Source organism: Staurois parvus, unplaced genomic scaffold (genome assembly GCF_062004578.1).
Source record: "Staurois parvus isolate SC_StPar_1 unplaced genomic scaffold, SC_StPar_1.0 ptg000153l, whole genome shotgun sequence".
In the NCBI taxonomy this organism is placed as follows: Eukaryota; Metazoa; Chordata; class Amphibia; order Anura; family Ranidae; genus Staurois; species Staurois parvus.
In genome coordinates, this window is record NW_028317949.1 from 23225607 (window position 1) to 23248158 (window position 22552).

A 22552-nucleotide genomic window follows, 5' to 3' on the forward strand; every position below is an offset into this window, starting at 1 on the left:
GACATCACCTGGTCTTCCCAGACGATGATTGAGAACAATCCATGACTCTGGCAGGTCTCAGCTTTGCAAAGGGGGCAGTGCATGCTATAAATTCTGCAGGGTGCCCAAACTTTTGCAGACGCCATTTTTTTGTTTTTTGTTATTTTGAAAGTGTAAATGATGGAAATAAAATCTAACTTTTGTTGACATATTATACGAATGTCTAATCTGTAATTTGATGCCTTTTGGAGATTTTTCCATCTTTCCTTGGCTTCTTTATGCACATTAATACAAATTTTTAGCTGGGGTGCCCACACTTTCGATCCCCACTGTGTATATATATATATATATATATATATATATATATATATATATATATATACACACACACACAGTATCTCACAGAAGTGAGTGCACCCCTCACATTTTTGTAAATATTTTATTATATCTTTTCATGTGACAACACTTTGTTACAATGTAAAGTAGTGAGTGTACAGCTTGTATAACAGTGTAAATTTGCTGTCCCCTCAAAATAACGCAACACACAGCCATTAATGTCTAAAGTGCTGGCAACAAATGTGAGTACACCCCTAAGTGAAAATATCCCAATTAGCCATTTTCCCTCCTCGGTGTCATGTGACTTGTTAGTGTTACAAGGTCTCAGGTGTCAATGGGGAGAAGGTGTGTTAAATCTGGTGTTATCGCTCTCACTCTCTCATACTGGTCACTGGAAGTTCAACATGGCACCTCATGGCAAAAAACTCTCTGAGGATCTGAAAAATAGAATTGTTGCTCTACATAAAGATGGCCTAGGCTATAAAAAGATTGCCAAGATCCTGAAACTGAGCTGCAGCACAGTGGCCAAGACCATACAGTGGTTTAACAGGACAGGTTCCACTCAGAACAGGCCTCACCATGGTCGACCAAAGAAGTTGAGTGCATGTGCTCAGCGTCATATCCAGAGGCTGTCTTTGGGAAATAGACATATGAGTGCTGCCAGCATTGCTGCAGAGGTTGAAGGGGTGAGGGGTCAGCCTGTCAGCGCTCAGACCATATGCCGCACACTGCATCAAATTGGTCTGCATGGCTGTTGTCCCAGAAGGAAGCCTCTTCTAAAGATGATGCACAAGAAAGCCCCTCAAACAGTTTGCTGAAGACAAGCAGACTAAGGACATGGATTACTGGAACCATTTCCTGTGGTCTACAAAAGTGCAGCGCTAAAAATATTATAAGGACAGGTATGCAACTAAGCAAATACACATATATGGATCATAAAATGTTAACTCTTGAATTAATATAAAAGTTCATAAAATCTTCAAAGGGAAATACACCGTAGTTATACCTGCGTTTATGTCATAAAATACTAAAAAATGTCAAAAAATATAAAGTGCGCACTCACCAGATAGCACATCTGGCGAGTGCACACTTTATCCATTTCTTGCACAACCACCTGAATATAAGAAGTTTACTGGGAATAATAGCGTCATCAGGACATCACTTTGGATGAACTGTGTTTATGTTTGACATTTTTTAATATTTTGACATAAACGCAGGTATAACTATGGTGCGTTTCACTTTGAAGATTTTATGACCGTTTATATTAATTCAAGAGTTAACATTTTATGATCCATATACGTGTATTTGCTTAGTTGCATACCTGTCCTTATAATATTTTTTAGCGCTGTACTTTTTTACACATTTTACCTGAAGGAGTTTGGATTTTACCTCAGTGTAATAGCTGCTTTTATAACTCAGCGCTTGCTTTTACTATTTACATATTTTATATCCTGTGGTCTGATGAGACCAAGATAAACTTATTTGGTTCAGATGGTATCAAGCGTGTGTGGTGGCAACCAGGTGAGGAGTACAAAGACAAGTGTGTCTTGCCTACAGATAAGCATGGTGGTGGGAGTGTCATGGTCGGGGGCTGCATGAGTGTTGCCGGCACTGGGGAGCTACAGTTCATTGAGGGAACCATGAATGCCAACATGTACTGTGGCATACTGAAGCAGAGCATGATCCCCTACCTTCAGAGACTGGGCCGCAGGGTAGTATTCCAACATAATAACGACCCCAAACACAACTCCAATATGACCACTGCCTTGCTAAAGAAGCTGAGGGTAAAGGTTATGGACTGACCAAGCATGTCTCCAGACCTAAACTATATTGAGCATCTGTGGGGCATCCTCAAATGGAAGGTGGAGGAGCGTAAGGTCTCTAACATTCACCAGCTCCATGATGTCGTCATGGAGGAGTGGAAGAGGACTCCAATGGCAACCTGTGAAGGTCTGGTGAACTCCATGCCCGAGAGGGTTAAGGCAGTGCTGGAAAATAATGGTGGCCACACAAAGTATTGACACTTTGGGCCCAATTTGGAGATTTTCACTTAGGGGTGTACTCACTTTTGTTGCCAGCGGTTTAGACATGGATGGCAGTGTGTTGAGTTATTTTGAGGGGACAGCAAATTTACACTGTTATAGAAGCTGTACACTCACTACTTTACATTGTAGCAAAGTGTCATTTCTTCAGTGTTGTCACATGAAAAGATACAATAAAATGTGTACACAAATGTGAGGGGTGTACTCACATATATATAGTATATTTTTAACTTATTTATTTACTTATTTTTGAACTTGTGAGGTTGCTTTAAAAAAGGACATTCCTTTGGTCTGCACATGAACTAGTGACTGTAAATACAATGGCACACAAATATTGTTACATTTTATTTACCATTATGCTTTGAAACATAAATTGGGCATAATTGTCCACAGGAACTGCTGCAGACACTCCTGGAGCACAAAGGAAGACCATGCTGTCAAATATGACAGCTGTCTTGCAGATAAAAGCAGCTGAATGGCCATGGCTACATGGCTAAGGGTCTAGTGGTTAGCACTTCTGCCTTGCAGCACTAGGATCCTCAGTTCATATCTGAACTATCTGCATGTAGTTTGCATGTCTTCTCTGTGTAATCTGGGTATTCCAGTTTCTGACCACACTCCAAAGACATGCAAGCAGGTTACCCGGCTCAACTGAGTGTGCGCAAGATGGCTGCCTCAACTCCTAAGTTCTTTGAGACCCTACATGGAAAAGCACTAAAGAAATTCTAAATAAAAATTGATCAGAATTTTTTTTAAGGAGTATGTCGTATTTTCAAGTTTGCCACTGGTTATAGAGATTATTCTGCAAATCATGTGTAGTATGATGCTGTTTGGATATTCTATAACATTTGAAAAAGTATCAGTAAATTGTAGGTTACTCTAAATTTACTGGGAATATTGGATATAAATAAGAAAAATGTGATTTTGCTTTGAACATACACACAAAGTTAAACTACAGACACAGACCCTCTGATACTATGAGCCAGAAAAGATGATAGGCTATTAATTTGTAGGAGAATATACTCGCACCGTGACAAAGATATTAGCACCTAAATACTTACAAGACCCAGTTTCTCCATTTGTTTAGTGAAAGTCATGGGAAAGTTAATGAGCCAAAGTCCTAACACGACAGGATACTATTAGCCTGCATTTAAAGGTTTCTTAGGCTGTGGTGATAGGCATTATTAGCCAGTGTTCTGCACATTCATTAACATCTCTCTATATTAGTGTCGGAAATAGAAAGAAATTGTAGTGATAACGTAAAATAAAGGGTAAATGAACAGATGTCCTTACAAGATAACTCTTAAGTATTTACCTAGACATACAAATGACAGAAAAAAGCTAGTTTAAAAGACACATCTAAATGTATCATTGCTGAAAAAGAATAAAAGGTCATGGCAAAATCAAAGACCTATAGTGTTTACAATGCTTTTTCATGTACAATTATCTCTGGCAGACTTCTCCAAGGTAGACTGACAAAATATAGACGTGACTACAAGGTTGTAAACTGTTTAACAAATACCTGTCTAAAATTTGCTAAAAATGTACATTTATAAACTGTAGGGATAAAATAAACAGTAAAATAAATATGTAAATAGCCCATTTATTTTACTCTTTGTGTTTTCCCTGCAGGTAAAGAGAGGCACTGAAAGGTGCTTTCACATAGCTCTCTTTTTGTTTCTGAGCTCCTTAGATCCCTTGATTCTGGACTTTGGGCTCTGAAGCCAAATCATCTTTGGTATGTCCCCTCTTTATATTTGTCCCTTTATATTAGTAACAGGTAGTTCCCTACATTGATAGATATGGGGGAGAGGAGCTGGCAGAGTTTCTGCTAAAGAGCTGAAATGTATTCATTAAAAATTAAGAACCTTGGGTTCTCCTGGGATGTTTTGAAAAAGAGAAAGAATAATGTGTCAGACACTGAGATTTTTAATTAATACTTAACATTATACACTTAGCACACTACAGGTTTGCTTTAAAGGAAATGTATAGTCTGTCATTCTCTTTCTGAACATCCCAGTGGCCTGGCTGTCTGGGGATGCAATAGTTTCTGGGTCACACACCTAAAACAAACACATAAAGAATCCGAAAAGGAAGTCAATGCAAGCTGGGCTTCAGCAATCAGTCAGTGCAAAATATGCCAAAGGTGAATGCTACTATTGTTTAGTAAACAAGAAAAGTTGCTGCAGCCCAGAATACAATGATTCTTTTTTTACTAATTTGTTGAAGTGCAATCAGCCAGACCAGCACCTCCAGGTTTTGCAGTAGAGTTTGTGATGAGCAGCTCACCTTGAGAGGAGGTCAGCAATTGTTTCTCTGCACGAAGGCTTCCTAGAAGATTTAACCCTCACAACTGTGTATTTTTTGAAGACAGGAAGTACCTCTGTCTAAAATTGCCAAGAAAGGGACCCATGGAAAGAAGAGTGTACTTACTTACCTCTCCCTCTACCAAGGCTACCTAATGCTGCTGTAATGAGGAGAAATGGTTGCCTGAAGACTCTTTAGCATTGAACACTTCCAACTGTGTCAAATTTCTGGTTCTCCGTTGCCCTCTGTGGTTCCTCTCACCAGCTCCTGTGTCTCTACAGTAGATTGAACCACTAAATGCAGCAGTTTATTTTTACCATCTCTTGTCCCATTGAGGGGACACCCTCTTGGGGACACCCAAGTCACTAATGTCGCCATTGGAAGATTTCCCCTCTATTACTTTTCTGGGGACGACCCAAAATTTGGGATTTTTTTTAGCTTTCCTTTTCAATGATAATGGTAAACAGAACAAATTGAGAGAGTGAATTTCCCGACTGGGGACACAGACAACAATAAAAACTGACAGGAGTTCTAATCCCTCTCCACTGTATCCAGAGCTAAAAAAAAAATGTCTTATGTGATATCAAGGTATACAGTAATACAGGTAGATAGCACAGATGTTGGCCACATAGAGGATTCTTCAAAAGAGAATGGAAAGCCAGATACAAAAAAAATCTGAACAGTTAAATTGGTTAGTGGTAGGTTTCTGGGACTTGTAAAGTATCAATATCAACATATTACAAAAGCACTTAACAACAACCATAATAGCTAAAGAAAACAAAAAGGGGGGGGGGGTCATGAAGTTGACCTCCATTTAGCCAAGGGAGACTAAACTTATTTTAATGTTCTAATTTCAATACTAAAACAAGCTTGGTTTTAAATAATTCATTTAGGTCGAAAAAGTCTATATAAAATGAGCAAATGTCCACCTGTATCTTTGTATCAGGTTTGATATTGGAAAGCAAAATCTCTAGATTTTGAGCTTTGTAAATAGTATTTCTCAGTTCTCCTGTTCCCTTCTGACTGTATACACCAATGCCATTTCCAACATATATCATACTTGTAAAGTTCACTGGCCCTTGAGAAGTTGCAGAGGGGATCATGCATACTTCAAAATAGACAAATGAAATTCACAAAAATGGTAAGTACTGAGACAATATCAGTAATATTCAGAATGCACAGCTTGGAGAGAGTACAGCTGTTTATATTTCCTTTTTTTTTCTTTAAAAGTGCAAAACACTTCTAAAAATATACCTTGTTCCAATGTCCAGCCAGCTCCCATAATCTTTAACCAAGAAGAAAAAATGCTGAAAAAGAGAACACACAAAAACGTTAGGATTTGAAAGACACAATATAACCAGAGGCTGATTTACTATAGGAATTAGGAAAGTTCACTCAAAAGGCAGTGAAGATTCACTTCAATTAACTACTCATGTGATAAGCAAATTCCAGTTTATTTCATCACAGCACAAGACTGGATAGCTGAAGTGAATCTCAGCTCCATTAGTAAATCAGCTTTATAGTCCTTCCATTATCTGTTTGTTTAAATGAGAATCGTGTTAGGCCCAAACAGAATACAGAATATGGTGTTTACTGTTGTTTTTGGATCGGTCTCAAAAAACTAATATCCATTTTTCATGTTTCTAAAAATTATGTTAAACTCTTGATGTCAGTAAACTTTGGCAGGCTTCCACGCTGAAAAAAAAAATATATATCTTTAATGCTAGTGTCTGTTGTCAACAAAAGCACAAATGCATCCATACTGTTTTATTTGTAATTAGTGTTCTGCATTCAGAGGAATCACTTGATTAAGTAATCGCATGTGTTGCAGAGGAAAAGAAACCGTAGATGTGGACTGATATTGCACAAGTGTTCATGAGTGACAGGTCAGGAAAAACTGCCTATTTGATTATCTATTAAATGCTCCTCAACCCCAGTCAATGGGCTAAATAAGGATGTAAAAAGGTGGAGCCAAGTGAAATTTCCTAAAGCTGACACCTCTATAAGAAGAACAGTAGTCTCTTGTACCAGGCCTGCTTGTGGCCAGTGCAGTGTTTACCTGCAGCAACACACATGGCTAAGACACAAGAGTCAACTGAGGGCAGGGTGTGATAGAAGCTGTGAATGACAAACACTGCACCTGCCTCAGTCAGGTGTGTCAAAGAAGAGTTTATTCCTTTACTAAAAGTATATCAGCTTAAATTTACTATTTGAATGCAGAGGCTAGGGGAAGTTGATACATTAATCAGTTCCGTGCTGCCCTATAGCAGAAATACTGCTACAGGGAAGCACGGATGCACAGAATCATGCTTATATACGTGATTTTGCAGTTCTGGGTAGGGCAATACCATTCGCGGCCTCGGCTGTCAATCACTGGGTCCCGGCTGGTGATTACTCACCAGCACCCAGTGATCGCCGTGTATCTCAGATGGGGGAGAGACCTGTATGTAAACAATACAGATCTCTCCCGTCAGCTCCTGCACACTGCTTTGTATGGCTCTGCATACAGTGAAGCACACACACAGCCCCCATAGTGAAACAGCACACAGTTAACCCTTTGATCGTCCCAGATGTTAACCCCCTTCCTGCCCAGTGCCATTAGAACAGTGTCAGGGCTTTTCATTAGCACTGATCACTGTATTGGTGTCACCGGGGATGTCAGGGACACCAAGTCAGTTCCCTCCAATGTCAGAATGCAGTCCCACAGTCCCGCTATAAGGCAATGATCGCCGCCATTGCTAGTAAAAAAATGTGTAATTAATTTACACATATTGGGATTTTTTTTTAGCAAAGACATGTAGCAGAATACATTTTGAGGAAATCTGACTGTTAACATTTTTTCACTGGACATGTTTAATAGCAAAGTCAAAAATATAGTTTTTTTTTTTGAAAATTGTCGGTCTTTTTTTATTTATAGCGCAAAAAAATAAAAACTGCACAGGTGATCAAATACCACCAAAAAAAAGCTCTATTTGTGGGGAAAAGGACATAAATTTATTTGGGTGAAGAGTTCCATGACTGCGCAATTGACAGTTAAAGTAACGCAGCGCTGTGCTTGCAAAAAATGGCCTGGTCAGAAAGGGGGGCAAAGAAACCAGTCAGATTCCTTGATTAATTTTCCTAGTACATGAAAACGAGGGATCAAAGTTTTTATTGACATCTTCACTTTTGATCCAATTCTCTTAACTGTCAATTTTTTTAATTTTTATTAAATTAAAAGTAACAATAGACAATACATAAAATTTTGAATAAAAGTTTACATTAGTTTTTATACATTCGTCCCAGAGACTTTAGAAAACACGACAACATTAAGAACACTAACTTGTTCTAACAAGCTGACTGCATATACTTTCTAAAAAAGTATTTGTCATTTCTAACTCACTATTTACCATTTGTGCAAGTTTTTTTTTCTTCCAAAATGTAAATGAATGGTGTCAGTGATACATGTGTTGAAAAAAAAAAACAGAATTTAAACACCAGAGACATGCAAAAAATAAATACTGAATAAACAGTGTGGAAAACTGAAAATCAGTATTTTGCAATGTGGTTTTCTGGAAAATGAATGATTAGATATACACGCAGAGTGTCTGAATTTCTCCTTAGTAGAAGCATCTATTAATAAGTCAGCAGTTTGGTCAGCTGCACCTAATTCCTCACATCCTGTTTACAGTGTTCTTTGAATCCAGGCTCAGCTCAGGTAGCCTAGGTTTTATATGTCTAGCATCATGAGTATGTGTGCTCAAAAGGCCCATTTACTAAATGGTAAGAAACAAACCATTTTGTATATTCCATACAAATTGAGAAAACATGCTCTACTGGTTAAAAGTATCGTGTAAACACTAAGAAAGTAAACTAATGATATATTCGACATGGCAAAGTTGTGTTTATATGTACTAGAAAAAGTTTGATCTTTCCTTTAACAGGATAAATAAGCTGGTATTTATATTAAGCCTGGGTTCACATATATGCGGTGCGGCTTATCGCATGTGATTCACACAGGAACCGCACTGCATTCCTGTACAAATTACATGCGAATTCTGCGAGGTGCAATTTGAGCCATACATTTTGTATGGCTCAAATCGCACTGAATCCATGCCAAAAATGTGCAGGACCCTTTTTTTGGTCCACACTAGAATTGGATTGCATGGGTATTCACAGTCATGCCATCCGATTCTGGGGGGGTTAACATAACATACACACCCGCAGCGGTTTGCATGAACAGGGTGCAATTGTGATGCGGTGCGAAATTCGCACAGAAACCGCTGCAAATTCCGCACCGCATCAGTGTGAATCCAGGCTAAACGTGGTCTAAGGGCTCGTTCACACCAGAATGTGGTACAGGAAACCTGCATTCTGTATGTGTTTCCAGTGCCACGATCACAACGCACTGGGTGTGTAACCTACTGTGGGTGTCAATGTATTCCTCATGTCACCCGAGACGCAGTGCGTTTGCCTGCACTGGTTCACATGGTCAGGCAGTACCATTCAATCCTGTTGCAGTGTGCTTTTAAAAGTAGTGCATAAACTACTTTCGGTGCAATCCAATGCAATTTCAACTCATTCGATTGCACCGCACTAAATCCCACAGAAACACAGACCAGATTCCTGTGCGATTCATGTGTACTTATATGCTATGATTCTAGCACTGCAAACATGCTTACAGCAGGGAAGAGAAGACTAATAACCACCTCATTGTGCTGCTTCTCTTTATTGTCCAGTAGGAAAGCTGATTGTTGAATCATGACAAAGCAACATTGCTTGAAATGTAACTTCACCTTTGTATCATCTGTACCCAATCCAACAGAACTTCTATGGTTACAGCATACACTTTCATTTTATATGATCAGTATTGTAATAACAACACAAACAATAATTATATTTGATAATCCAATATAAACGTATTTCATCTTGTGAGTTCTGCCTGTACCTTACTGCTCTGTATGCAGATTTTCCTGTCCTGACTACCGCCTGAAACTCCTCTTCTCAGCTACTCTGTAGTTTAGAAGACAGGCTTTGTGAAATGTGTGACACAGCAATGCCAGCTTGCAGGGCATAGTGAATGTGTCACAAAATTCAAAAACGTCAATAAGTTTGGATCTTTACAAAGTTAGTGTACAAGCATCAAGATCCTTCAGAGTTATAGGAGTATGCTAAAACAAATTAAAATATATAGGATTATGTTTGTCATATACACTCACCAGTCACCTTATTAGGTACACTTGTTCAAATGCTTGGTAACACAAATTGCTAATCAGCCAATCACATGGCAGCAACTCATTTAGGCATGTAGACATAGTGAAGATGACTTGCTGAAGTTCAATCGAGCATCAGAATGGGGAAGAAAGGGGATTGAAGTGACTTTAAATATGGCATGGTTGTTGGTGCCAGATGGGCTGGTCTGAGTATGTCAAAAACTGCTGATCTACTGGGATTTTCACACACATCCAACTCTAGGGTTAACAGAGAATGGTCCAAAAAAGAGAAAATATCCAGTGAGTGGCAGTGGCAGTTGTGTGGATGAAAATGCCTTATTGATGTCAGGGGTCAGAGGAGAATGGGCAGACTGGCTGCGGCGACATTCAGATGGTAGGGTCAAAATTTGGCCTAAACAACATGAAAGCATGGATCCATCCTGCCTTGTATCAACGGTTCAGGCTGGTGGTGGTAGTGCAATGGTGTGGGGGATATTTTCTTGGCACTAGCAAGGTATACCTAATAAAGAGGGTGGTGAGTATATATAGAAATTAATACTGTATATGATTTTACATTTTTGACCATAGATACAATTTAAAGTGATACTAAAGGTTCACATTTTTTAAAAATAATAAACGCGTCATACTTACCTGCCTGTGCAAAACCATTGCCCCAATCCTCGTTTTCTTAGGTCCCCCACCAGCGCCCTGCCAAGTTCCCCCAGAGCAAGCTGCTTGCTCTGGGCCTCACTACCTCTTCACTGGCTGTGATTGACAGCAGTGCTCCTACTGCTGTGTCTCAGCCAATGAGGAGGGAGAGTTGAAAAAGTGGAAAGACAGTGCTGGACCCCTAGGTTTATTTTACTGGTGTTGTTATCTTAGGGTATTAATGTTGTGTGAATTATCTGGTTCCTGGGCAGGCAACTTCTACATACCAGAGGATCTCCACGGTCTCCCTGGCTTGTAGTGTAATGTAAGAAGAGTTTAAATTGAAGTGCCATATCACTGCTAAGAGGTCTAGATACAACTTTAAAGTGTTACTAAACCCAGGACCCTGAACTCACTATATCTGGTCTCCTACAGTGCACAGAACATGAACATGTAATTATTTTAGTAAATGTAACTGCTAAAAACCTTTTCTCATCAGCAGTTAGAGCAATCTTGTGACTTCTATCAGTGTCCAGCAGAGCACTGGTTAAAGCTTGTAGGAGGAGTTTTTATTCTTCCATGATTGTCCTGTGAGGCTGTATGACCCCTGACTCTCTGTCTGGACAGCGCTGATTGGCCCTGTGCTGATCACATGCACTCTCCCAAGCAAAAAAAATATCTCTAGCAATACACACTAAATATACACTACTGAGCATGTGCAGCTTGACTCCAAGGCTCTGTTCTATCAGCAGATGGGTTGGGCACAGTAGAAGGGGAGAATCAGAGAAGCCAGGATCAAACATCCTTTTTACACAATGCGGAGGATAACCCCTTAGGTTGCACAGTGAGTATAACAAGTATGCTTTACTGCATATACAGACTGGTTTTACTGTTGTGGGTTTAGTAACACTTTAATCCATTAAAGGTCAGGGGTCTAATTCAAGAAAGACCAAATGTGTTTTGGGGGTCTAAGTGCCCCCTTCATCAGGGCTTGACTGGTAACAAAGTGAACAAACCACCAGAAGTGAACTTGGTATTTATTCCAATGTGAATTGCAAGCACAGGAGCTTGTTTGGCAGGGAGAGACCTGAGAGAGCCGCTTCTCCCGTGCACATTGCTGGATCAAGATCGAGCTCAGCTAAGTATTAGGGTGGGCGCTGCATAATGAAGGAATGCATAAAGGTACAAAAAAACCTTCAGCCTGTAGAACCACGTTAACTACCGTGGAGGTTAAAGGCTTAGCTATCTGGCAGAAGAGGCTGAATTACAAAGCTGACAACAGAATTTAAACATTTTTGGCACGTAAAATGGTTCACATATGTGTATTCCAATTATGTAGTTAGGTGCCTGCCTGATGTTTAGTTTTAATGCTTTAACAGCACCATACAATAAGAGGATTAGTGCCCTTGTATCAGGGACATATATAATGCACAAGTTCTAGACCCGGCACTAAAAACAAATAAACAGATGTATATCTCTCTTTCTAAGTAAATATTACCAGCAGTTCATTTTTTAAGGAATATTGCTTGCATTTTTCTCCAAGGACAGTTTATTCCAAAAATCTTTATCTCTAGTCAAGGTATAAATATTATGCTTGATATTCATGTACAATTCTTCAAATAATTAATATGCAAATGTTTGCTTTGTAGTAGTTATTTTTCTGTGTTTGAAGAAAATGTAGATAATCTTGCCGTTAGATATTTGTCAGGTAGTTAACAAAGTGCCCCTACTGTAAGAAAAAGCTCATTGATATTGGTGAAATAAATCCCTGGTGGATGCCACGGGGCAATGGGTTTAAACTGTTTAAATGAACATTCTGCTCTAAATTATCATACTGCAAAAGCTAGAATCTTATCCACAGCATGCAGGGTTTTCATGCCCTATCAATTACTGAGTCGTAAAAGTCTCAAAGATAAGTAATTCTTCTTAAATGCGCCCTCTCCAGATTATGATTATGCTAATGCTGGTATTACCTTAGCTTGGTGTGTGAATGCTGCAGACATTACCCCAGAAAAGACAAATCTTGTAGAGGGAAATAAAAAAGCAACCTGTAAAAAGCTGGGAATTTTTTTAAAGCATCACAGAAACTATGCACCTTTCGCCAAGATAAGTGTGGATTGTAATTAAAGATTCTATTAAATGTATAAATAATAACTTCCATAGAAGTTTCTTGGACTTAAAATGTCGCCCTTATTTCAGTTTACAAGCTACTGTACTTTAGAGAAACTAGGAAAGTATGTATATAATACAGAGGCAAAAAAAGGTGCGTGAATTCTTAAAGTGAACCTGTGTCCTAACCATGCTGGGCCAATCCTCTTTTTGATATGTTGCGGCAAATTAAATTAGCCTGTACCTCGGGGTACAGAAGATCATGTGACTCACTCCCCTTCCTTCTTGGGTGATTAGCAACTGGCTACTCGGGTACCAGCACGTTACACAGAAAGTAAGGACCCCTATGTAAGTTCTGATTATGGTTGTTTTGGAGGTTAAAGGGTAAATTTCCTTTAAGAGAAGACCTTCCGTACAAACATACTGCTAGCAATGACAAGCAGGTATTGGTCATAGTGGACATATGACCACATTGACAAATGAGAATATCTTTCTTCCAGGATAATGTTTTGGAAGAAGATGGCTAAGCAGAGATTAAAGCTGGCCATAGATGGATCAAAATGTGGCTGGTTCAGCAGGGACTAATCGTGTTTTGATCCATCTATGGCCGTCTATGATCGACTACTCTCAAACAAGACTGCTGGTATATTTTCGCTCAATCAGCGTATGCACCTAATCCCGCTGTCAAAATATAATAGTGCAGCATGGAGGATTCCTTCATCCACTTTAAATATGTGGATGAGGATAGCCGTTCATTTTTTTTGATCAGTCAGCTGGCTGATCAAAATAAAAAAAACTGACCCAACTACTGCCTGCTTTATGCTTGTCAATTACTGCTCACTATTGGGAGCATTATGATGTTTACAGGCTCCAAGGCTGCTAGTGCACTGTACGATTTATAGATTGTCTAATCTAAAAGTAAACTTACTCTTTAAACTGGGCTTCAGCTCCTCATTCATTCCTAGAGTAGCAGGGTAGTGATGGGTAAGTAGAAGGGTCTGCAGGGACTGGCTTTAAAGGATAACCTCACCTTTTGTAACATGTTGCACTAGCCCCAGCTTCCCCCCCCCCCCCCCCGATCCCCTGTTTTGACAGCGAGCCCGGTCGTGTCATTCATTAACAGTGTTCTGTGAATGGGAAACTACAAATACTGACAGCCTTTCTGGCTGTCAGCTCGTAGTTCTCAGTGAACTACCAGAGCACTCTAGTAGTTCATTGAGTCTTCCTGTCAGAGTGTAACTGCTTGCTCGGAAAAGATACAAGCAGACAGATACACTGACAAGTCTGCAAGAAGACTGCATTGTACCCATGATCTACTGATTGCAGGTGCAATGCTTTGCAGGCTCATCATTTTAAGAAAACATAAATACACATTTTTTTAACCAGCAGAAAGAATGTACATTTATTTAATTTTTTTTTTACAAAGGTGAACTTATCCTTTAATGTAAACTTGTTGCTTTCTTCTGCATGGAGAAAACATGGGTTCACATTAACCACTTCAAGTCTTGACACTTTCACCCTCTTCCAGTCCAGGTCATTTTTTAGTCTTCAGCACTGTCATACTCTGAATGACAACATTGTATCCAAATTAAATTTGTATTTATTTTTTTAGACAGAACTTTCACCACTAGGTTTTTTTTTATTTTTTTGCTATATAAACACAAAAAGACCAATATTTAGAAAAAACATGTTTTCCTTAGTTTCTGTTCTAACATTTAGCAAATAAATAATCTTTCTTCATAAATTTAGGCCAAATGTATTCAGCTATATTATTTCGATAAAAATACCCTAAATCTGAGTATATTATTTAGTCTTTGTGAAAGTTATAGAGTTTACAAACTATACTATATATATTTGAAAAATGATCAGTCCTGATGTACTAACTGCCTCATTTCTTGAGGCCCTGAAATGCCAGGACAGTACAAATGCCCACCAAATGATTCCTTTTTGGAAACTAGACAGTTCAAGGTATATAATAAGAGGCAACATGAGTTTTTTGAAGTTTAAACGTTTTCTCACAATGTTTAGGAAAATGAAGAAATTAAATACAATTAGTTTTTTTTCCCACAAGGTTGTCATTTTAACAAGGTATTTTGCACACACAGCATAGGCATACTTACAATTATACCCCAAAACATATTCAATTATGCCTCCTGAGTATAAGGATACCACATGTGTGAGACTTTTACACAGCCTAGATTCCTAAAGGGGCCCAAAATCCAAGGAGCACCTTTAGACAATCTAGGGGCATAAATTACGCATCTAATTTCCTGACTTACCTTTCACATTTTTGAAGGCCCTTGAGCACCAGGAGAGTAGAAACACCCCAAAAATGACTACATTTTGGAGAGTGAACACACCAAGGTATTTTTTAAGAGGCATGGTAAGTCTTTTTTTTCCACAAGTTTTTGGAAAATGCAGAAAGAAAATTAAAATAAATATTACTCACACGCATGGGCATACCTAGAATCACACCCCAAAACACATTCTGCTTCACCTCCCATGTATGATGATACCACGTGTGAGACTTTTTTCAATGTTTGGACTGACTGTATGTATTATGTACCGGACATTGTCTCTTCTGTATTACACAAATCAACCAAATGTTTCAAAACCAATGTACTGTATTGGTCGACTCTGTACGAGTAATCAGGGAATATAGCTGTGTGTAAACAGGCAAAGGATCGGCCCAGGCAGCAGGCAGAAACAGGGTCAATAAACAGGTCTGGATTAGTACAGACAGCAGGCAGAGGCAACACTGCACTCATGTGGCGGTGATCAACTGGTGTGGTGGTGGTCAAGGACACTGGGACTGGTGTGACAATGATCAGGGACACTGTAACTGGTGTAGTATTGATCAAGGACACTGTAACTGGTATGGCAATGATGAGAAACAATATGACTTATGTAGCAGTCATCAGAGACATTGTAACTAGTATGGCAGTGATCAGGGACATTATGACTGGTGCAGCAGTGATGAGGGACACTGTACTTGGTGAGGCATGATCAGGGACAATATGATTGGTGTGGTGATGATCAGGGACAATGTGACTGGTGTGGCAGGGAACAAGGACATTCTGGGCGGTGTGGCCACCTGCATCTGCACTGCTCCTGTCCAGTTATATACAGTGGCCAGATGGGAAGTGATTAAAGCTGAACTCTATGCAGACAGTACACAGTTGAAATATATATATGGTACAAAGCATGTCTATTTCTCACCATCCAGTTCTGAGATTTACACACTTTTGCCACACCACCAAAGCACTGACAAGCACAGCAGGATTTTTCTCTACTGCAGTTAAGTAACACCTACAGGTTTTATGATTGCCTTAGTCTGTGATTGGGCAGTGAAAGGAGAAGCAGCACACTGATGAGCTCATCTATTTGTCACTCTACTCTCTCCTCCTAGATTGTCTCCAGGTTGTCTGTTAGCATACAAGCACTGCAGTAGAACTGATTGGCACATTATGCTGCTGCTCTCAGTCTTACATTTACTGTACAGGGACAATGCTAGAAACGGATAGGTCAAATTTCACACTGCATGCATTTAAAATAAAAATCATAAAGGTACAACTATGCCCTTGCTTGAAAAAAAAATCATGTAGTACAAATGCTGCTAAAGTTAATTTTACAACCTATCAATACCTGGTGATCCTGCTAGTCAATCCTCCTAACTATGATGGGCTGACAACACTGTCTGGACTGCAGAAAAATGACTTTACCTCCCCAAAAATGTGAATGACTGATGAGTGCTTTGTTACTCTGGCAACACATACAAGTATACCCACTATATGGCCTACTTTTCATACAGGCCACCTACATTGCTAAGGGCACATATAATCCTAAAGGTGCCCTGCTGCTTGCAAAAGTGACCTGAAAATCAGCACTGCCAGAAATGTTGAATCCTGCAGGGAATTTAGCTGGTGGTTTTTATTCACCACAACAGTTCAGTAGAATGGGCAGAAGGAGAGGTGAGAATTCAAGGTCTTTTTTTGCAGGGGGCACATCATTGCAAAGTTTTACTTTAGCAACAGAGTCACTTTAAAATACACTGTTACAAAAAGTACACAGATAGGACTGTCAGTCTTCTTTCATTGGGTCACTGATGATGTAACTCCCACACATGGGTACTGAAATTACATTGTTCTAGCACCTGGCCAAACGTTCAGCATCTTATAGATGGTAAAAGTGTATGCTAAACTGCACACATGCCACAGTCAGTGCACAAATATTAATTTTTCCTAGCATGAATGGAAAAACAATTGGCAGAAGACACATACAAGACTCAAGACTGCACACCTACACAACAGCATGATGATAACCCTTCTGTGTTCTATACTACCTATCTGTACAACTTCAAAACTCCAAGAGTCTCTTAAGAGCACCAAGACCAGAGAAAACTGTTGCCTAGACTGACAAATTGCCATTTCTGCCACAACAAGCAGACACTACGGTCAGATTTTGAGATAAATGGAAATTATGTGGAATGGGAAAGGACAAGGTCTCTTTAAACTCAGTAATTAAAAAAACAATTGGATCTTATACTTATTAGGTTCTCAGGTTGTCTTTCAGCTGGGACAGTACCACAAGAGTATGTGCAGAAGATGTTGTATCCTGATTTAATAAGTATACAAAGATAAATCTATAGATCAGAAAGCCCAACTTTTGTTGTGTATAATATATTTTTAAGTATTCAGAGGAAACGCATGCAAAAATTTATAGCAGCAAACAATATAATACCAAAGGGTTTATGAAAGATAGCAGTGTTTTCAGGAGGCATGTTTTAAATCTGGAAGTTGCAAATGCTATTGATGCAATATATTTGGATTTTACTACAGCATTTGACACTTTTTGCCATAACAGTGTGGTACAGAAGTTGCTAAAAACAAAGATTTAGGGAGATAATACTTGAGTAAAGTTTTTATTAAAAGGCAGAGGACAAAGTATAGTTGTAAACGAAACAGGTTCAAAATGGGCAAGTTAAGAGTGGTCCACCACAGGGTTGGAGCTGGACCCAGTTTTTTCCAATTTGTTGTATATCTTATTTTTCAATGACAATAAGGATCTTATCTATCCATCTATCCTTCTATCTGGAAAATGAAATATTGCAATATTGTCAATTTTGATGATATTTGTATTACTTGTAAAATGCATCAGAGAAGTGACATATCACAGAAGGACTGTGACAAAATGGCAACATAAGTAGCTAAATAGCAAATAAAATGTAAATAAAATGTAGGTTTGTGTAGCTTGGCCATTAAAACAACAGTTGCCTCTAAGCCCTGGGGCAAAACAGAACTGCAGGATTTGAAAATACTGTTTAACAATAACCATTGTGCTGTCACTTAACACTGAGAGACAGCTGAAAAAAAAACAGACATCTTTAAAGTTGTCAATCACTCCCAAGGCCACAACTAAAATATGGGGATTCAGCTTTGGGCACAACATTTTGTGAAAGACACAGGATTTTTTGGAAGGTCCAAACGCAGGCAGCTAAATTGATGGAAAACGGTTTAAATTTGGAGACTATATTACTCCATCATTCACTGTAAATATAATGCTGACTTTTGTTTATTGTTGAACTAAAAGAGACTAAATACTTGGTGATCCTGCCATTCCCAACAATAGGGCTACCTGTTGCTTCCAGGACACACTAATCACAGAATCCAATCTGCAAGCACAGTCAGGTTTCTTCTTCTAGTCTCTTTCTTCTTCCCTTAAACCTATAAGATGCTGATCTGACACAGAGCATACCTGCAGTCTCCTAGACAGTCGGTGACATTACAGGGTATCCTCTTGCCAAGCCCTGCACAGCCTGAGTGATAGCGCACACCTGGCAGGAGTAATGTGCTTATTAGAGCAGCAAAGCACACTGTTTATGAGTTAGGTGGGTCTAAGGATATACAGTATTTTCTCATTGCTGAATCTAACTTTATTTGATTCAACGTCAGTGGAAGCAGCAGATGATTATTGGAAGTTTCTGCCCTTCACTCTCAAGGGTTGGAGAGGTAGAGGAGATGTGGCAGTCACATGACCACAACTATAACAAAAGAAAACTTATGGAGGATGTTTGGAAGAATATTTTAATCTGGCATGTCTAAGGAAGTTCTCATGACTGCTAATATGGCTTTATTTAGTGTAGGTTTAACATTTACTGTAACATCAAAGCTTTGAAATAAGTATATATAGAACACACATCTACAGTCAGCTTAAGGCTCCATGAACACTGGCTTAAAAAAAGATGCTCCTCGAGGAGTTTAGCATTTTGCCTGTAAAAGCAACTAATGTTATCCTACATGTCCATGCACATTAGTTAGTCTAGAGGCCTTTTTTAAGCTCAGTGTGTAGAGGCATAAAAACAAAACCTTCTGTTTTGTGTCTGAGAGCATTTTTCTGGCAGAAAAAAACGCTAAATGCTGCTAAGTGCTCCTAAACTCTAGTACAAAAAAAAAAACCACTCAAAATCATATATAATACGATTTTTTTTGGAAAATATAAAAGATGATGTTACAGCAAGTAAATAGATACCAAACGTGTCATGCTTTAAGATTGTGCATGCGTGTGGAATAGCGACAAACTATAGTAATTTAAATTATCCATAGGCAATGCTTTAAAAGCCTTAACAGGTTATCAGTTTAGGGTTACACAGGTCTGGTACTAGAATTATTGCTTTTGCTCGTATGTTCACGGTGATACCTCACATGTGTGGTGCGATCACTGTTTACATAAATATTTTTTTTTTATTTTTATACTATTTCTTTAAATGTTTTTTTTTTTCACTTTTATTGCTGTTACAAGGAATGTTAACATCCCTTGTGAAAGCAATAAGCAGTGACAGGTACTCTTTATGGAGAGACAGCGGGTCTATTAGACCCCCCATCTCTCCTTTGTCCTCCAGCGCAGCTGATCAGACACAGATCGGTCTGATCCGCTGCTTCACTGGCAAACAAATGAAATGGGAAGTAACAAAATTGTCGTTTCCGGTTTCTGAGTAGGAGGAGCAAATTCAGTTCCTCTCACTGTGTGCCAGGACCTAGATACCACTGGTTGCATTCCTTACAGGGCTCCTCAATTGCTTGGGAGAAACCGATATAGGTGGCGGCGGGAGGGGGGTTGGGATCCCCTTCTGCCACCTGTAAAAGTAGCAGTAGCACAGTGGATAAATGGTTAGCACTTCTGCTTGGCAGTACTAGGGACGTTGGTTTGAACCCCAACCACAGCACCACCTGCCTGGAGTTTACATGTTCTCCCTGTGCTTGTGTAGGTTTCCTCTGGGTACTCCGGTTTCCTCCCACACTCCAAAGACATGCTGGTAGGTTAATTAGATCCTGTCTAAATTGGTCCTAGTATGTGTATGTATGAATCTGAGTTAGGGACCTTAGCTTATACACCCCTCGAGGGTCAGGGACTTTTGTGAATGCACAATATATATGTAAAAGCACTGCGTAAATTGATGGCGCTATATAAGTACCTGAAATAAATAAATAATAAGTAATCCAGCGGCTGCTTAGCTTCTCAGTTTACTTTTACTTGAAAGAGAATCACTGGGGCTAAAGAAAGGATACCAGAATCATGGTTGTAGCCTCAACCATGATCCCAGTATTACCGCTTTCACAAGGCCATATATATATTATATACAGTGGTAGAGAAGCAGTTAAGCCAGTGTGCATGGAGCCTAATTAACATGTTTAAATATATGTCAAGCCAGTATAGTGAGTTGGCAAAGTTACTTGTACAAAGAACAAGGGGACATCTTTTGCTTATGGAAAAAGATTTTACTATCAGTTTAGAAAGCCGTTCTATAAAACAAAATAAAAAAATATCACACAAATCACAACTATGAAATCGAGATGTAATGGAGTAAATATATGATATAGTTGATACATATCATTGTAATGGGGAGTCTCTGTGTTGCTGTTTGAGTCATGCAAACAGGGTGCAATGCAATAGTACTGTCCTGGGACCTCTACAAACACAATTACCAGAGAAAGAATCACTCATGCAGTTATATTACAAGCTTGGGGCAATCACAGAGTAAATTACAGAACTATAGCAAGCAATGTTGGTCAGTGTGCACCAGCAACTACTGACTGATCTCAGCATTCCTCACGCATGGAAAAGAGACAGTGAGAAAGAGCAGCCACGGGCTACTAAAGACACAGTCACGCGATGACAGGGAGAGAAAAAACCAGTGAATGGTAATATAGTGCCAAAAATAATACAAGTATGAAACACTGATAGTAAAGTGTACAAAAATGGTAGAACAGTGGAGAGGAAATAGATACTAATTTGCAGTCTCCCTGTCTCAATACATCACAGCAGATGGTGAAAGAGACAGATGTGAATGGGTAATGCCAGGTTTACATCGATCTGTGCATTTGTTTTTTGAGCATTTTTAACATGCATTGTAACATGTTTACATGCATTTTCATTATTCTATTGGACATCGCAATGCATGAATTGCACACTGAAAAATGGACATACCTCATTTTTCAAATCACAGCACACTGCACTGCAGACATTCAAACAGCCTCAGTGAATACCATTGCTTTTAATGACACGTGTTGTTTTACTTTACAATGCACACGTTAAACCGCAAAGGTGTAAATGCGGCCTAAGATGCCCCATTCATATTGACAGGAATTTTCCATCTTTTGAGACTTAATTGGCCCAAATGTCTTGTTGGTGGAGTTTTTTTTTTTTTTAACTTTCTCTGATCTATAGACCAGAGACACTAAGGCTGGTTTTACACTGTTCTGTGTGCATGCAGTACATATAGTACTACACACCTTGTAGGTGTGAATGGTCTCATGGCGTTTCCCTTTGTCTTTTACACTAAACCACTGTACATAGGTGTGAACCAGCAACATTGGAAATAATAGGAATTCTACTTGAGATGCATTTTCATGCAGCAAAATGCAAGCGTTTTGCTGCATTAAAACAGACAAGTGTAAATAGGCCCTAGAATCAGACTGTATGTAGTCATAAATATATATTATTTGATCCTAAAGACAATGTAAAAACAAACTTGTGCTTTGCCCATACAGGTAAAGCAACAGATTAGCTTTAGTGCCCCCTTTCCATCAGCAGATATTCATCTTCAATTGGCTTCCCTGATAGAAAATTTTCCCTGCAGGAGCAAAGAAATGACCTGGTACTTCCGGGTATAGATAGACATTGAACTGGCCCAAGCTGTCACATGGGGGCAAGGAGAGGGTTCTTGCCCTTTGTAACTTCCAATTAGAGGGATTCTGATCTTACTTATGCTTCATTTTCTTGCTTACCCCCCAGTTAACAAAGGAAAGAAGGTTTTTTTTAAGCTCACCAAGACTAAAGACACGAAAAAATTGCAATTTCTGCAACAATAGCCAGATACTATGGTCAGAATTTGGGGTAAACAGGAATGATGTGAAATTGGAGATCTGCAGCATGAATGTGTTGTAGGAACCATGCAAGGCCATCAAAACGGTATACAGTATAACAGGAAATAAAGGTTCTTGCCACCTTGAGGAATGTAGGCCGTGAAGAATTCAGGCTCTTCAGAAGGCAAAACAGGATCCTAGGTAGCACTTGCTGGGTGTGAATGTTAAGTACTTCATAATGTTGTTGTAAATGTAAGCATACTATTTTCTTGAAATGGCACAATAACACTCCCATCAGGAAGACGCATATATTTGCAGAAATTCTATAAAGTCTAAAAGGGTCAGTGTCTTGGCAGATGCCGGGCAAAAGCACATTTATTAAAATGGCTTTGTAATCACTAGCTGGCTCTTCTGAAAATGTAATGCAGAAAACTGATTTTGCTTTTGCCTACCTTACTTTAGAAAATGTGTTCAAATTTAGAATCACTACATATGCACAGAAATATTTCCTTCAACCAAATTAATAAGAAATACAATTTAAGTGCCCTTTTGAACCTTCCTTCTTGCAACATTGTAT

The 22552-nt window shown here is 39.0% G+C and overlaps 1 protein-coding gene across 2 annotated transcripts in view; it reads right to left on the bottom strand.

Moving 5' to 3' along the window:
• The window catches only part of PIGN (phosphatidylinositol glycan anchor biosynthesis class N), a 450907-nt gene that overhangs the window by 19156 nt on the left and 409199 nt on the right, over nt 1-22552 (bottom strand). For both annotated transcript variants that reach the window (XM_089674856.1, XM_089674855.1), the window contains one exon: nt 5919-5971. In XM_089674856.1, coding sequence (XP_089530982.1) covers nt 5919-5971 — 53 coding nt within the window. The remainder of the gene's footprint in view (nt 1-5918; nt 5972-22552) is intronic.